At 36.0% G+C, this 16,049-nt stretch overlaps 5 protein-coding genes across 7 annotated transcripts in view; 2 read left to right on the forward strand and 3 right to left on the reverse strand.

The window, feature by feature from the left end:
- The window catches only part of LOC124176614 (inactive pancreatic lipase-related protein 1), a 45,561-nt gene that overhangs the window by 9,492 nt on the left and 20,020 nt on the right, over positions 1 to 16,049 (forward strand). The window lies entirely within an intron of this gene.
- On the reverse strand, positions 653 to 4,681 carry LOC124176552 (SET and MYND domain-containing protein 4-like). 3 transcript variants are annotated; one of them, XM_046557985.1, is made up of 7 exons: positions 4,315 to 4,681; positions 2,937 to 3,984; positions 2,563 to 2,849; positions 2,209 to 2,367; positions 1,939 to 2,082; positions 1,310 to 1,564; positions 653 to 1,229 (listed from the first exon to the last, which is right to left on the reverse strand). In XM_046557985.1, exons 2-7 carry the CDS (start codon positions 3,982 to 3,984, stop codon positions 1,218 to 1,220), a joined length of 1,905 nt encoding a protein of 634 aa, XP_046413941.1. In that variant the 5' UTR covers positions 4,315 to 4,681; the 3' UTR covers positions 653 to 1,217. The 3 variants fall into 3 exon arrangements, with proteins under 3 accessions (XP_046413941.1, XP_046413950.1, XP_046413961.1); XM_046557994.1 differs by lacking the exon at positions 4,315 to 4,681 and adding an exon at positions 4,163 to 4,246; XM_046558005.1 differs by lacking the exons at positions 653 to 1,229; positions 1,310 to 1,564 and adding an exon at positions 1,664 to 1,874.
- On the forward strand, positions 5,089 to 6,898 carry LOC124176604 (protein OSCP1-like). Its single transcript, XM_046558125.1, has 4 exons — positions 5,089 to 5,285; positions 5,457 to 5,776; positions 5,851 to 6,128; positions 6,265 to 6,898. Exons 1-4 carry the CDS (start codon positions 5,174 to 5,176, stop codon positions 6,656 to 6,658), a joined length of 1,104 nt encoding a protein of 367 aa, XP_046414081.1. The 5' UTR covers positions 5,089 to 5,173; the 3' UTR covers positions 6,659 to 6,898.
- On the reverse strand, positions 6,738 to 8,931 carry LOC124176601 (enoyl-[acyl-carrier-protein] reductase, mitochondrial). The gene is made up of 5 exons (XM_046558110.1): positions 8,549 to 8,931; positions 8,241 to 8,477; positions 7,901 to 8,122; positions 7,564 to 7,791; positions 6,738 to 7,467 (listed from the first exon to the last, which is right to left on the reverse strand). The coding sequence occupies exons 1-5, from the start codon at positions 8,744 to 8,746 to the stop codon at positions 7,237 to 7,239; spliced, it is 1,116 nt and encodes a 371-aa protein (XP_046414066.1). The 5' UTR covers positions 8,747 to 8,931; the 3' UTR covers positions 6,738 to 7,236.
- Positions 11,183 to 16,049, reverse strand: part of LOC124176582 (genetic suppressor element 1) — a 39,946-nt gene continuing 35,079 nt past the window's right edge. Inside the window, exons 7-9 of the mRNA XM_046558058.1 lie at positions 15,852 to 15,991; positions 15,021 to 15,151; positions 11,183 to 14,880 (exon numbers count right to left, since the gene is read on the reverse strand). Coding sequence (XP_046414014.1) covers positions 14,493 to 14,880; positions 15,021 to 15,151; positions 15,852 to 15,991 — 659 coding nt within the window. The 3' untranslated portion in view covers positions 11,183 to 14,492. The remainder of the gene's footprint in view (positions 14,881 to 15,020; positions 15,152 to 15,851; positions 15,992 to 16,049) is intronic.

Below are 16,049 nucleotides of genomic sequence, written 5' to 3' on the forward strand. Positions count from 1 at the left end.
TAAGCACAGGCGGCTAAGTTTGGAATGCACCGGAAGTGTAGTTTGATGTTTGGTTTGGCAGCTTTAGTTAATTGAAGAATTGTTAGAATATTCTTTACCGAATGAATATAATGTCCTGGTTAATCAATTGGCATAAAATATAAGTTACTGAATTAAATGCTTCGTTCTGGCTGTATATTTTCTTTACTGGTCTGATATAGCCGGAAATTCATTATCGACTATGGTTTCTTGAATGGGAGAGTTGTAACGCAGTGGCCAGGGGGCAAAAATTCGTGCTCTAGTGTTTGCATCTTTCTCGGACAATTTCTTTCCCTTCGTATTTCATATTACTTCATGATCATTACACATGATTTTCATACCATCCTTTAGGCATTTCAGATAATTTGAAACGAATATTATGACGAACTTGCGAGTCTTACCGTTAAAATGTTTTTGTGACTATCTTTTGGCTTTCCTTCCAACATATTTACGTTATTGATATTTCGAGCATTGGTGATTTTTCTTATGTGCACTGGTTGCACTCAACGTGTATTTTCGTCTTGTTTCACACAATGTTAGAAAAAGTGAAAATTACACTCACTACTTTGTAATTCACATAAAGTTTAGAATTGGAAAATGGAAAGGTTGGAATGATGTACTTTATAATCGTTCAACTTTATTTTTTAAATTATTTGAAAATTAGTAACATATAATACTGTAATAACGTCATAAAGGTAAAACATATTTTTTTAGAAACAATATTCAATGGATATAACAATCAATTTAAATCTACACGCACAACATATTTGTTCAAGCACCCAGGACTGTTATACACAATATCCGACTTATATTTGTATAAAACAGAATAGAGATTCGTATAAAAACTATTTGATCTCGTCAGTTTTTTTTTCCACAATTACTGTTACAGCATTCTAATCTACTTAATGATTAATGCGTGAATAATTTAAGTACGTACATCGTAAATTCGTTGTTCATTGTTCTGTACACGGTTGAATCAGTATCAGAAGCGTGCTGCTTGCTAGCAGTTGAGGTTTAGGCGTTGGATTATTTATCATAAAAAATATAAATGTAACATACATCATTGTTTGAAAAAGTGAACAATGCTGTACACTCCAATGCCAGTATTCAAATATTGAAGTACGCATTGTTTCATTCTTCAAACTGCAGGTTTTTTCACAGAAAAATGTCAGAGACCCTTATTTTTCTTCCAATAGTAATCAGGCTTTCTTCTGTAAAACAATCGAAAATCACGTGTAAATTTTGAATTCAATTCAAACATCTGAAATGTTTGAATCGATGTTTGTATTACCGGGTATGGTTTGTCTGGTACATCGAATCTGTTTCCTTGCAAGGCATAAACACGTTTTACTGTCTCCACGACTTTATTAATTTCAATACACGGTTTTTCAACAAGGTCAAACAGTAATTCGATCATCTTTACCAAATTCTGCAGCATATTTGGATCGTTCTCAATTTTACCATCATATGCAAGCTCAATATATCTGTGGTGTTTTTGCAGGACCTTATTGAGCCGGTTCTTGTTGTGTTGCGTCAAACTTTGTTTCTGAAATATTAATGAAATGTCACATAAAGCCAAGGTAACTTCCACAATAGGTAAAATTCAGATCAAAGTTAATGGTGAATTGAAGAAAGGGTGAACTTATTTGAAACCATATACAGTTCGCTCTGCCAATAGTGCCGCTTCCCCTATTATGTGCTTGAACGGTTCCCCCACCCATGGTCAAGTTCTATGGTTCTTTCAGTAGTGCCACGTGCTAGGTGCATTGTGTTATTGTTTTCGTCATCGAGTCGCGTCGAAAGTGGAGGTACTGCTTAGCTCGAAAAGTTATTCCCATAGACACCCATCCCCAGCACTATTGAAAGAGTGGACTGTATCCTGAATGTCGTAATTCATACGAATGCAAAATTCGAATTTACCTGGTAACTAGGTAATTGGTCATACAACGGCCATTCTTCTCTGCAAGGTCTGCAATCGCAATCAAAGTAAAATTGCTTCCGAAGTTTCTCCTGCCTCTCGTTCTTCACCGTCAAAGCATAGTGTAGCCCATAGTTGTCAAATATCTAGAACAGACATTCGTTGGTATCATAATTTCTAGCGTATTCTTACAGAATATCTATTTGTAACATGTATAATCCCATTAGAGACTAGGGTTAGTAAATTGATAATTATAATTGCGATTTGATTACCTGTTCACCTTCTGCAATGGGATACAGAGCATATAAAACAATATGCTTCGGGCGAGATTGTCTTGTAACATTTGGATCACAACTATGATTGATGAGACTATAAAACGGCATTGCTGCAGCGCCACGTTCATAGTTTTCTAGACCGCGAAGCTCCCCAAACTATGAGAAATTGATATAATTTTTACAGAAGCACTCCTAACAATTTCTACACGCATGACTTTTGAATGTAACGAGCAGAGATTAGTTGATATTACATATTATAGAAAGGATTGACATCAAGGTGATTTCAAATTTTAATATGCTAAAATGAAGGTAGAAAAATGATAACTTTGTCATCATTTGATATAATCATACCGAATGAATATTACTGGGGATTATTTGGAGATGTTTTAATATCAGCCCACCAATGAATCTGACTTTGGGATTTTCGGCCAGTGAATCGGTATCTAGCATCTTTGGCAGTTCCTTGCCAAATAGGTCGCTCTCGCGACTTAGTACGTATGTTATACATGCAGCATTAAATGCCCTGCCAAAAAGATCTTGTACCGATCGTTTATCAGTATTTGTTACCAGACTGTAAAGGCTACTATACTGATCACTGTGAAACTTCCCATCCTCAGAATACCCTCTCGTACGTGGATCTGAAAATTCATATGATCATCAACATCTATTCAAGCTATCAAATGAATTAATCAGCATATTATTTTTTGTAAGTTTTTCCAACGTACCTTCGCTATGATCAATTTTGGCGAGTTTTATTTTTAATTCCTTCCAGTTCTTTGTTTTTTCTGTTGCCACGATAGCTAGTCGCATGCCGAACAAGCCCTGCATGTGTAATTGCAAATTTAGCAACGACCCTACAACTCCACATTCCACATCATGATATTCATTCCATGCTTGATCTTTACATGTTTCCGAACAATACATAGCATAGACACAATATTTGCATGGATGCATGGCCCACGATACTTGCAAGCAATTCGAGCAATGTGTGTAAACGTTTTCAGGCATGAGGATTGAACAGAATGGTTTTTCTACGGCTAGAATTTCGCCAGGTTTTATTTTACGAGTGGCAACAAGATGTCTACCAAGCTCTTTTGAATACTTTATCGCCAGCGCGTCTGACGCGCAAGGAACTTCTTTATTCAGACTTATTATTTCTGGCAATTGATATTCTATTGGTGTGGCTGGAAGCTCTACAAATGCACACGGGGCTGAAATAAAGGTTTTAAGCTGATTCTTCAATTTTTTAGTTTTTTCTTCGCTCAAAGACATTTTGTCAAGCCAATTTAGAGCTTCTTTGAATGACAATTCCGCATCAGGCCTGCCCAATGCTGTTAAACATAAACCCTTCCGTTCAAATAGTTTAGTTTTCAACTTATCGGGATAGTTTAAACTCAGAGCTCGGTCAATGTCGCCTATGGATTCTTCATACTTTTCCATTCTGAACTGCGCTGCTGATCTATTGGCATATGCTAACGCTAGTTCCTCAGAAGATTCTATGGCATAGGCAATGCTTTCGCTATATTTTTCGACCGCTTTATAATCCCATCCTCCAATGAATACTCTGTTTCCTTGTTCTCGCAGTTTTGTCGATTCCTCAGAATTTTTATACTTTGATTCATAGTTGGGCAGAACGTCGTATTTGCTCAACACTTTTAGGGCGAATGTCATCCTTTCTTCGTCAGTTTCAAGTTTGGAAAATCTGTTGACAAGTTCATGATTCTCTTTGGTAGCCAGTATTCTTCGATTTAAGGTACTCAATAGCTCCTCCATCTGAAATATTGCAATTCGAGATCAATAATGATTAGTGAAAGGCTTCAGTATTGTGTCTGTTTAATTTATAACGTGCAAATGCAATTTCTTAATACTGTCAAAATAAAATTGTGAAGAATGTGAAGCGTGAGAATATTTTTGTAAATTAAAGATTGAGAAATTAATGAGGAATTAGTACTTTTCACCGTGTATCACTTGCGCGTTGGGTGTGATTGATGTTCTGTGTAATCTTATACTCAACGTTCTAATTTTTAAACAAAGGTTCTAGTTTGAAAAGAATAAGAAAGCAATGACAACTAAGTCAATTAATACGGTTGCATGAAGACTTACGACTGTCACAGTTTGGACGGTAATTAACTATCGTTTCAAACTTTTAAGCTTATCGTAAACTCATTAAAGTAAACGATAAAACAGATTCGCCGAATTATGAAATATGTATATCCAAATACACTGGGTAACCTAATACGTGTTATTCTTTTTTTAATTCGGCGCCCATTATTCGGCGTTGAATGAAGCGGCGATATAAAGATATTTTAAGCACCGTGCCGACTTCTAGCGCTTTGATTTCAAAGTTATTTGGTTGTTCTACTCGTTCATTGTCCCGGTATTTTAACAATCAGTACCGGGAATTTCCTTTCACGCACATTTTCTGATAGAGATAAAGCAAAAACGATTTCATTTGTTACTTCCGTTGGATGAGCTGGATCTGATCAATCGTGCGCGTGTGTCAACAGAAAAGTATCCGTTGGTGTTAAGGTTGTGAGCCACGTGATATCGATGTTTGATGTCGATAGTAAGACGCGCGCAAATTTTGTAAATTTCGAATGAAAATGTGCGACCGTTCTAACTTTGAAATTCCAAAAATTATTTCGATATGTCGCCGAGATTTTCTTTTTTCTTTCATTATGCATATAAACGTAGGAATTATTGATTCATAAATATAATTCTATCCGCGAAGGTCTGTGATCTGATATATATGCATAGGTATAATACAAATCCCATTCGCCTTGATACAAGTAAAGTACATTTTTCATCATAGCTACGCGCAAGCGCACGCGCTTGTGCAATGTCGATGGATGTAATCAATTTTTCACTCATCCGCCCAACTCTAAGAGAATAATTTGTCATCTGAAATTTATAGTCAGATTCTCTATTTCTTGCCAGTATAAATTGATTCAAAACGACAAAGATGTCGATGTACACAACTCCGATATTGTACCTGAATATGGGTGGAGAAATGCTGTACGTGTTACAGCAAAGATTAAATGCTCAAGGAATTGATTTCAACAAAAGCATACAAGGCCAGTCAGTCATCACAGTAAAGAATAATGCTGGCACGAGCACCTATACGTTATGCACATTCGACAAAATATACATTTGACCACACGTTCAATAGTGTTGCACATTTTATTTCACTCACGAGTTGTAATTACAAATGGGCTATTTGTTTATTGAAGAATTATATTTTATAGTCTTGGATGACGTAACAGCTGCATTATTAAATCCAAAAATATTAACAACTGTATTCAAGCCATCCGAGCCTACAAGTGTTTCTTGCATTCGCTCCACTTTGGAATGTGTAGCTTTGTCATCAATTATGAGACTCGACAAAGCAAGTATGGATAAATTGTTTGATCTAATGATTATGTTGACCAAATATCAACTCACCATGAGCACAGGACCAAGAGAAGTGATTCTTCTGATACTCAATCACATTGATGCTATGCGAGAGATTGCGGTAGATAAGAATGCTCACGAATGCATAAATTTAGTGCATCATATGGTCGTTAATGTAAGAGGTTGAATGTTACAATTTCTTACGGGAATTTCAAAAACACTTACAAAAGTCGTAAATTCATCTTACAGTTATATGGTAATATGACCATGGGCCAAGTTTGGCAAACACGAAAAGACTGTTTGAAGGTCCTCGATGATTATCATGTCAGAGTTTCAGTTCTATTAAGATTGGGTCTTCAGAATAATGACGCAACCTTCAACAGAACTTCTGTACAGTACAACGAGAATTACATAAAGTATCAAGATATGCTTGAAGGCGTTAAGCTGAATGACACAGATTGCGAAAATTGTGCTATTGGCTCTTTTGCCTTGTTTGGAAATCGTGATACTATACTTGGAAAAAATGTGTACGTAAATTATGTTTGAGTTCATTTTTGATAGACGATTGGATTCGTTGTTTCGCGCCACCAATTTTATCGCTGACAATGAAGTAAGCATTTTAAGCATAAAGGAAAACGTTCCCTGGTATTATAAAATTTTCAGATATTCTCCTTCATATGGGCAAACGCAATATATTGCAAAGAATGAGCAACATTCACCTAAAAATCTAGGAATCAGAAGGGAATTAAAGATGCTCGAGGCCCAATTGGGGGTCAAGGAAGAAGAACCCGTGAAAACATTTCATCTAAACTTATTTACAGAGGATATTTCTAGCGACGATAATACTGAGAATACTGATAATATGCAGCCCGAAAATACAGATAAAGTTAGCAGCTTGGTTACAGAAGAGCTTAAATCAAATAAGGAATACAAAAACACATTAGAAAACATATACGCAGACTTTGATGTAAGTGAACAGCAAACCAGCATCAATTTACTAGAATTGCTCGATAAAATTGAATCAAGTTCATCGATCCTAACGACGACTGTGACTTGAAATCAATAAATTTTCAATAATAACCTACAGGCAGTTTAAAATGTGAGCACTAAACTGTAAGTGTACACATATTTTTTTATAGAGTATAAGGCGTGCACGGTTCTTGAGTACCAACTTATTTCATGTTAATACTAATATACCAGCAAAGACTCGATTTCGGACACTAATTAGATCATAATATAAATTTAAAGAAAATGGTGATATTGAATGGCTGCATTAAAATTGAAATTAATAATTGTAGTCAAGAAATTTAATCCTTATCCTGTACAACGTTAGAAATCTATACTATGTCTTATTATTATATATATTTTTCTGTAGTACTTGATCTAGATTTATTTAAATTAAATAAAGATTGAAAAATTTTATTTTCTAGGTGTAGTTTCACTATGGGCGGATGTATACAGGATCCGTTTACGATCGTTTCGTATAGAAATTGTGAAGTGATATTCCTATTTTCAATCATTAGTTGAATCTTGGGGTACTTCACTACATTAATGATATATGTTTGGGCATTGACACGTACTCCCTTATCTTAGTTACTGGTAACCGATTTTATCTTACAGATCCAATGATTTATTCTATTCTTTGGTCATATCTAAGATATATTTCAATCCTGTTTTTCCGACAATGCTAAGGGTATTCATAACAGCTTCTTGATACTTGTTGAAAGGAACAATTTTTGCTGCCGGGGGTTTCAAATTCTTTGAAATAAGTAATTGTGCTAATTCATCGTACATTTCTCTGCGCTCTTTCGAATCAGAGTTGGAATTTGTCCATGCTGTTGCCCAGAACCCCTTCACAGTTATATTCTAGAAAATAAATGATTATTAATTATAGAATAACGAGCAGTCTAACACATTGTCTGCAAAATTTTCTGTAACTTTAAAAATCTGGAAGTCTGTTACCTTAAAAATTAGCGCAGAAGTGGGTACAGTAACTGGCTCTCTAGACATGCCACCGTAAGTAACGATAGTACCATTTTTGTCCAAATGCCTCAATAGTTCCAACGCGCTTTTTCCGCCTATACAATTCAGAGCTAATTTCGGTCTTGGTAATTCATTTTTGAATATCGAAGTTGTCCTTATTTCTTCTTCGGTCAGTACCTCTGTTGCCCCTAAATTTATCAGTTCATCCTGCAAAGTATGAGTAGTTTATTAATATTTAAAAATAATGAATCAATAAGTGGGAAAATAAGATGGTAATTTCTGTGATGAAGTAAGAGTATGTGCGTTCAACACATACTTTTAACTTTGATATCGTTGGCCTGTCGCGAACGACGCTGATGCACTTGAATCCCCAAACCTTGCAGAGCTGTATAACATTTTGTCCTACAGCCGAATTGCCACCGTTTTGAAGAACCGAATCACCCGGTTTCAGGCACTCAAAATCCTTGAGCATTCTATAGGCGGTACATGGGTTAACATTTAGCATACTTGCTTCCAGATTTCCCAATTCCTTCGGAATCTGTAAATAAACAAATCGTTGATTACTGCCGTAACAAAGTCCATGCGTTACCTTTGATCTGTGTAAGTCTGAGAAGACCTGCGTTCAATTTCTATTCGTATGTTAGATAACGTAATGCCTTTAATAATTCCTGCGCGTCATAGACGGCATGTGTTCTCCATGTGCCGATGTGTCCGCTGTTGGGTACAACTTTGTCTCCGAGTTGAAAGTTTTTCACCCCGGCTCCGACTTGTAATATTTCACCAACACCTTCGTTACCAGGTATCGCCGGTAATGGCGGTTTACTCGCATATTTGCCCTGTATCGTGTTTATATCAGCTGGATTGACAGGCGATAGAATCCACTTTACGGTGACCTGAGAACACAATAATTTAGGCAATAGTTGTGAGTTGTCATCTGTGAATCGATCACCGGTTTTTTACTTGCCTGATTGTCGTTTGGCTTGGCCAGTTTCTCCGTATTGATAGAAAGAACCTTGACGGGTTCTCCATACTCTTGATATCGCAAATATTTCGTTGATATTTCACTGGAACAAGCGCTCATTAAACGGGTCGTGACAAAATCCACATTCAACAGAGTTCGCGATGCTGTCGCGAAGTATTTCCTAACCTGTAACGAGGCCATGATGCGAATGCGGCTCTTCGAATATCGAGCAATGTACTATCAAATTATTATCGATCTCGTTGTCAGCGTGTTTTATCGAATTCTCAATAACATTTTACTACGTACGCTATCAAATATTGCGCAAGATTGAAAGAAAAATGTTATCACTATCGGGCCGCAATTTTATCGCGCAAATCACGGGGCCAAAATATGCGTAGACATTGAACAGCCTCGCAGATGTGAAGCGAAACGTCGACATGACGACTAATCGACTTCTGTCAAAAGTTTGCCAAAATTCGTTCGCTACCGTTTAAACTTTAAACTTTAAAGTACTTCAAGAGAGTCATATCTGATTTTAAAGGCAATTTTTTAACGTACTACATTCATTCGAAATTCGCATAATTTGCGACAATGTTCGGACGAGGCTGACGTTAGTAACGTTAACGTAACGCGACATCAATGAAAAAATCATTATTGTGCAATTTCGTAATAAATCTCGACGGTATACGAGGGATTAATGCGGTTTAATAAATATGCGGCCGGTGAATAATTACCTAACATTTATTATAACATTTTATTTGATTTTCATTATTGATTTTTTTCTTTTAATACAGGTTATTACATAATAACACATTGTATTTTCTAAATTCTTACGTTTTATTAATTAAAATTAAACTACTAAAAATAGACTTGATAAAATCAACTGCTTAAGTCATTTTAGTGACTGGGATCATTGACCAATTTGTTGGATTACTCTGTCGTACGATTTCCCAGCCCTAATTTTCTAACAAGCGCATTTTCAGAAATAAAAAGCTACGTATTCTAGCCGCTAACTTTATTACTACGATGTTATAGTTAGTTTTTATGCTTATATGTAATCATTTTCTACTTAACGTAATGCATCAATTGTGTTCGGAGCAAGGGAATACGGCTGTTCGATAATATAGCTGAATCTGGGAGGAGGGGTTTAGTCGCAAAAAAAAACATCGTTTTTTCCGCACAGTCTAGACATGAAGCGAGAATGGTGGATTAAAAAATAGGAACTGGAAAATGGTAATCCATCGTATTATCTGCACGTGTGGATTACTTTTATGTAGTAATTACCATTTGAGTGAGTAAAATTTGTTTTACCACCGAACTGGTTTTAACAGGAGTCGTAAACTACAGGAGTCATTTTAGAAACAAATTGATATAAATATGGTTAATAATCGTGCGTACTTTTCAGCAAAACACTGTTATTTTTTTTTTTCTATTCGTTAGCCTTAATACACAGTAAAATTTTTATTTTTATCTTTTACCGTATGCTTTGTAAAGTCTTAATTACGCGATTGGATAGACAAGAGCCTGTGTGAATAATAAAGATGTATAAAAACGCAGAAGAAATAAGCGTTGAGTAAAAATCCTCTCTTCACATTTCTCAAATTGAATCGAGTTTGGCACAAAATCAAAAATTTGACGATAGTTCAGACGCAACTTACGCTGTAGAATAATTCAGCATCTGTCAACTCTGTGGAATTGCAATGAGGAATATAATTACGAAGGAAAGCATAGATTTTTTTTAATTATTCTGTTATTTGCTATTGCGACGCGTGATGATGAGTGACGGTCTGATCTCTGCTCCGCATGTTGGATCCAATAACTTCTACATAGTATTGAACTTTAATTTTGAATACAGTGGATTTTTTTACCTAAACCCTAGGTCATTTTTAACATTCTCTATAAACAGACTACAAATTCTTATTCAATAATAATTGTATTTGATATAGGTAGTATAATATATTATGATTATATTATATTTATATAATATATGTTATTCATTCATATAATTGGAAATTATTGCCAACATTTTGTGTATGTACGTAACATACGTTGTACATTCCATCTACCCATAGCACAACTACAGGTTATTTCAACAGTCACCACTGGAATCCAAGAAAAGCCCGTGAAAATATTTAACCGTGAAAACAAAAAACGGCGTCAATGAAAGATTATTGTAAGAATTTACGAGAGTTTAATTCATAAAAATCAAAGAGAATTCTTTATTTCCAATTAATTTCTCGTCTCTTTCTGCGGTGACTTTTGAATTAGCCAACATAACGAGTAGTTGTTCAAAAATTGACGTTTTGGTGGCAGCTAATCTTTATTTTATACCGTTGTGTTATCTTAGCTCGAGCTCTCTTTCGAGATTTCGTACGAGAAAATTTCACAACCGAATTACTTCATTACGTGACTCTCTATTCACACGGGGTAATAATGACGAGTGTAAGTTTCTTCAATGGTTAAAAACCACTTTTTTCGACCCAATCACTTTTTGCGTCCGCTATATACGAATATAGGCATGTTTGAACACTCAGAGGGCAAATCTTTGCGCCAATTGATCTTGTAGTTCGGATATAATACCTGCGCCCCGAACGGATATTTAGGAAAGTGTTATAAATAATCCTTTGATATGTGCGACTTTACGTCGGGCGCCTTATCGAAATGTTTTTTTTTTTTTTTTTTCATTTATTTTACATATTTTTTTAATTCTATTAATTTTCGGCGCAACGTGCCCAATATAATCAGCGTTAGCGAACGAACGCCTTGCTATGTGTGGTAAGTACGAAAACAAAGTTCACACGTATTGATTTCTAAGAAAACGAAAAAGAAGAAGATAAAGTTGAAGCAGCTTGTAGGCTTGTTGCATTTTTATGTATCGAAGGGTTGTTTTTATTTCAAATTTTACTGGGTCCAAGGCTAATAATAATTACCACATTGATTAGTGTATGGCTCGAGATATTTAACAATGTGCATACGTATGCGATGAACAATTAGTAACAGACGGATGTTTCGTGAATGTGCGAATTCTGTTGAACACTGTCATTATTCCCGGTATCAAAAAAATGTTATTTTTTAGCGGTTCGATTATTAACAAACAGCATTTTCGCTATACTTCCATACATGATGTAACGAACTAGAAAGTAAATGCATCTATAGCAGTAATAAAAGGATACGGTAGTTTTTTTTTTGTTTTTGTTTTATTTGATATAGAAAAATTGCCTACGTCCATGTAAATTTGCGCATTCATTTTTGATATCGTGATTAATTATAACTCGAGATCGGTTTGTATATTACATATAGCAGACTTATATATATATATATATATATATGCATATGTGAGAAGAACCTAAAATAACAAATTGTTTTTTCTTTTGATTTTTGCTGATTATCGTGACATAACGTATATATTAGGTATGTGGACTTGATGAATCAAGGATGATTAACATATATGTGTATCAGGTTGGCCACAAATTTTCAAGCTTTCCAGGATCCAAGACCCAGCTTTCCCTGACATTTTCCCCAGTTCTAGTAAGTTACTATAAAAACTTAAAATCGTTCAGCTTATTAACTGTATATTCGGTACAAATTCAATTCGAATTGAAAAAAAATTGTCCTATTCCCGTGATAGGAAACTGATATTTTCAGTTTTTTCCACAAGCAAAATAAAAATTTCCTGAAAATTCCCGGTTTTCCGTGACATCTTAAAACTTTCCCGATACAGATTTTCCAAGTTTTCCAGATGTGTGGCCACCCTGGTATATGTACACCAATTAGTCGTAACTACATTATTTTCATACGATACATAATTCAAGTTAATTGTATTCGTTCAGATTTATTATTTTACAGAAATTTTCAAAAATTATAATTATAATTCATTTTTGCATGTAGGGTATATATGTATATCAACGTTTAATGTAATGACTCTGTTTACACATATATATGTATATATATTATTATTATTATTTTGATTTCATCAGTTTTTTCTCTTTACAATAATGAATTGTAAACTTGTCCGTGCGAATTTCGGAGTTTTTAATAATTTTTTTTTTTTTTTCATTTCAAATTTCAATGCATAACTTTCAATCTATTTATATGCTCGTGTTCGCAGTGTTATAGGTATATTACAATACATACCGACGTTTGTCACGCTGAAGCGAACTAGACGTTTTTCAATTTTTATTTCGTTAGATATTTTTTCGATGATTTATTAGTAATAATTGATCTTTTAGGATGTAACTGATAGATTGTAAATTATTTAAACGAAACTCAATCTCGGGCATTTAGTGTATTTACATCTGGTGTGTAACGATCATTGTGCTGTTATAGCCTTATTTATTCCGTTGCGATTTTTTTACAACTATAATATCCCACAAATTTGCCAATATTAACGTATACGTATTATATAATCATGTAATATATTACCTACATGTGAATATGTATGATTATATATTTAAGAACGAATCAACTCGGCAAGTTACTTTTCTGCTTGCTGTTTCTACACGAACATGCTATATACTTCAAATACTGTCAAGTATTACACGGAATTATATACGTAAATTGATTCGGCCCTGTAAAAGGGTGCGTATACGTATTACCGTGGATTATAGATTTTTCTATTCACTGCGTATCATGAAACTGTTTATCGGATAATTATCAAATGAATTTAACTTCAATATTTATTAATTTACAAACGCAGAAGGTTTTTTTCTTCCCTCAATCAGTGAATTTCATTTAATCAGGGTTACAAACGTTTCGTACACGTCTCGTTTTGCGAAAAGAAGAAAAATAATTGATAATATGATCGTTTGAATAATTATTAAATTCAACAACACTGTCTGGCGATGAAATTACTGCAAGATGGAAATTTTTTTTCTGTACTCGTACCGCAGCAGGTGCGGAAGATGGGAAAATTGACAAGTTTACACATCTGTTGTACATTATTACGAGTGAAGTTCGAGGGATACTCGTGGAAATTTGATTAAAAATTTTATTTACAACGAGACTCTTACACCGCACGATCGATCCACAACAAAAGCACGATATGTTCCATGTTTTGAAATTTACATAATTTTTTTTTTTTTCACCCTTCGTAGAGTAGTAATTTACTATTTTTGTAATCGTGTGAATTTACCGATCAATTTCCGAACTCCCGAATTGCTGACGTTATTTCAAATACCGTTTGGTGAATTCCAATATTCGTACATGCGAAGTAAACAACGCGATTATAACAGATCCGTACCGCGATTCGATTTTATCGCATCCGCTTGCACAACTCGTAAGTCGCAAGTAATCATTAACGTGTCGACAATTATCTATCACACGGATACGATTAGTTGATTCTAATACTCTACTATAATCTGTCTAACTAACGACGTAACTCAAATTCACTGCAACTCGACACACGACGGGTTCAACTGTTTTTGGCCGCTTCTATCAATTATTCATATACATACATAGACATGCCTGTGTAATATTCATGTATGTATATTTATTCTTATTTTGATTCACTTATATATTACGTACAGCAAACCCGGTCGTTGATTACAATCTTTCATCGATCCCCCCCATTCGCGTTATGCATCGTTATCGAAATCGGTCCAACACACGGACAAGGCGACACAGTCAAGACGCAACGAATATTGGCAGTGATTCTTCGAAATGCGTCACGGATTTTCTGCACTCGTTACATTACTCTACCTTTGTTACGGAGATTCTCGGTCTATCTCGCAAAAAACATCCCCAAATACCGACTGCGTTTCTCATTTTGTACATAGATGAATTGCAATGCACGCGAGATGGGAGAAATTCTTGATTTTTCATTCACCCGCGTGGTTTTAATTATAGTTACGTGCACATTCGTAGGTACTGTTATACTATCGTTTTTACCATAGCCCGTAGGCCATGATTCGCGAACTATACGTTTAATTTGTACCTGCAGGGGCGACGGCTACTTAATTTCTTCTCTGAGCAGAGCCTCCTCGGTCTCCTTCCGCCTAGCCTTGGCCTCTTTCTTCGCCCTCTTTTTCTCCTCCTTCGCAATTTTCTTCGCCTCTTTTTGCCGCGCCTTTTCCGCCTTCTCCTCCTCCTTCTGCCGGGCCTTTTCCGCCTTTTCTCGCTCCTTTTCCCGTTCCTTTTCCTTCTTGGTTTTTTGAACCTCCTGGGCAACGGTCATCGGCGTTTTTGGCATGGTCGGTGACTTCTTTACCGATTTTGTTGACGATCTTGTCGACCCCGATGGCGTCACTTCGCGTGGCGTTATCACCGGTGTTCCAACATTTGTCGCGTTTCGTGGCGACGGCGAAGCTTCCAGCTGCGTCACTATCTTCTGGGCGCACCTGAGATTCGCAATGAAAATATTGCAAGGAGTGATTCGTTTAGTTTGGAGGATCGACGAAACGAGGGTAAAGAACGGATTCGGATCAATCGAGTATGTTAGAATTTTTTTGTGTACAATACCAAGAACACAATAGCTCACCGTATTCTGGTGGACGCTTTTCCAGCACGATAGTCTCTCTGAAATTCCTTTATCGGGGGCAACCGGCGTTCTCGATTTTCCCTTATTATTTCCTCCTCCTCGGGGACCTGCTGTATAGGGTCTTGATATTCCTGTGCAAACGGAAATAACAAGGAACAAGGTTAAAGTCCCGTCTAATTACCGAGGGCAACGCGATGCCTTGTTTCTCCTATTATATACACTGCGGATATACAGTCTCTTTTTGTAAACTGCGAGTAATTATTATAAGCGCTTATACAAAGATTAAAATTTGAAATTATGATAGATTTCGTTCAACGTTTCACGTGCAACGCGTTAACGACTCTTCGTCAACTTCTGTTGATACAGTTTCGCAGAGTTGACTAATTGTAGAAGTTTTTCCTTTTCTTTTTTCTACTCATCGTAAATTTGGAATCACTCTCATCAGTCTCTGTTACGTGCCAACTGTTGGAATCTTTGGAACTAGCAAATCCGGACTGATGTAGGTATATGGGAAACTGGTATTTAATTGAAAACAAGCATCATGCTTCCTCAACCATGTATGTGTACGGGTATAACTTTGCGGAATGTTCAGCGAGACGAAATGCCAGTTCGCGAAATAACTCGAGCTTTGGATGAGTGCACAAACAACCCGGACACAGTTGTTTCATTCCGTCTCTGTATCCGTCACGGCTGGAATCGATCGTCTTTGTCGTTTCTCTGAGATGAAGTTAAATCCCCTTTCCTAGGATGTCGGAAGCATGAAGCGAGTCGTGATCTTAAAAAATATAAAAAGCTTGGACGTGTGCAATTACTTCACAAAATAAGTTTCACCTGGATTCGAAGTTTCATCGATTGGGTCTGCGAGCGGCGAAGCGTTGCTCCCGTTGGCTGTCTAAGCCTGTTCGGTTTGCCGGTTGAAATCCCAGAACTACTGGTAGAAGCGGAAGTGGCTGAAGATACGGAAGACACCCCTGATGACGAGCAAGAAAAATTTGCTCATTGCCAGGCTTAAAGGGGTTTTGTGGCTTC

The sequence above is a fragment of the Neodiprion fabricii genome, chromosome 1 (genome assembly GCF_021155785.1).
Source record: "Neodiprion fabricii isolate iyNeoFabr1 chromosome 1, iyNeoFabr1.1, whole genome shotgun sequence".
Classification (NCBI taxonomy): Eukaryota; Metazoa; Arthropoda; class Insecta; order Hymenoptera; family Diprionidae; genus Neodiprion; species Neodiprion fabricii.

Coding starts and splice junctions, on each gene's coding strand:
- LOC124176552 (XM_046557985.1), bottom strand. CDS start 3,984: ATGGAGGAGCTATTGAGTACCTTAAATCGAAGAATACTGGCTACCAAA. Junction 2,368..2,562: donor TCCCCAGTAATATTCATTCG/GTATGATTATAT, acceptor AATTTCTCATAG/TTTGGGGAGCTTCGCGGTCT. Junction 1,565..1,938: donor ACCAATTACCTAGTTACCAG/GTAAATTCGAAT, acceptor TTAATATTTCAG/AAACAAAGTTTGACGCAACA.
- LOC124176604 (XM_046558125.1), top strand. CDS start 5,174: ATGTCGATGTACACAACTCCGATATTGTACCTGAATATGGGTGGAGAA. Junction 5,286..5,456: donor TTTCAACAAAAGCATACAAG/GCCAGTCAGTCA, acceptor TATATTTTATAG/TCTTGGATGACGTAACAGCT. Junction 5,777..5,850: donor TGCATCATATGGTCGTTAAT/GTAAGAGGTTGA, acceptor TTCATCTTACAG/TTATATGGTAATATGACCAT.
- LOC124176601 (XM_046558110.1), bottom strand. CDS start 8,746: ATGGCCTCGTTACAGGTTAGGAAATACTTCGCGACAGCATCGCGAACT. Junction 8,478..8,548: donor CCAAGCCAAACGACAATCAG/GCAAGTAAAAAA, acceptor TTGTGTTCTCAG/GTCACCGTAAAGTGGATTCT. Junction 7,792..7,900: donor CAACGATATCAAAGTTAAAA/GTATGTGTTGAA, acceptor CATACTTTGCAG/GATGAACTGATAAATTTAGG.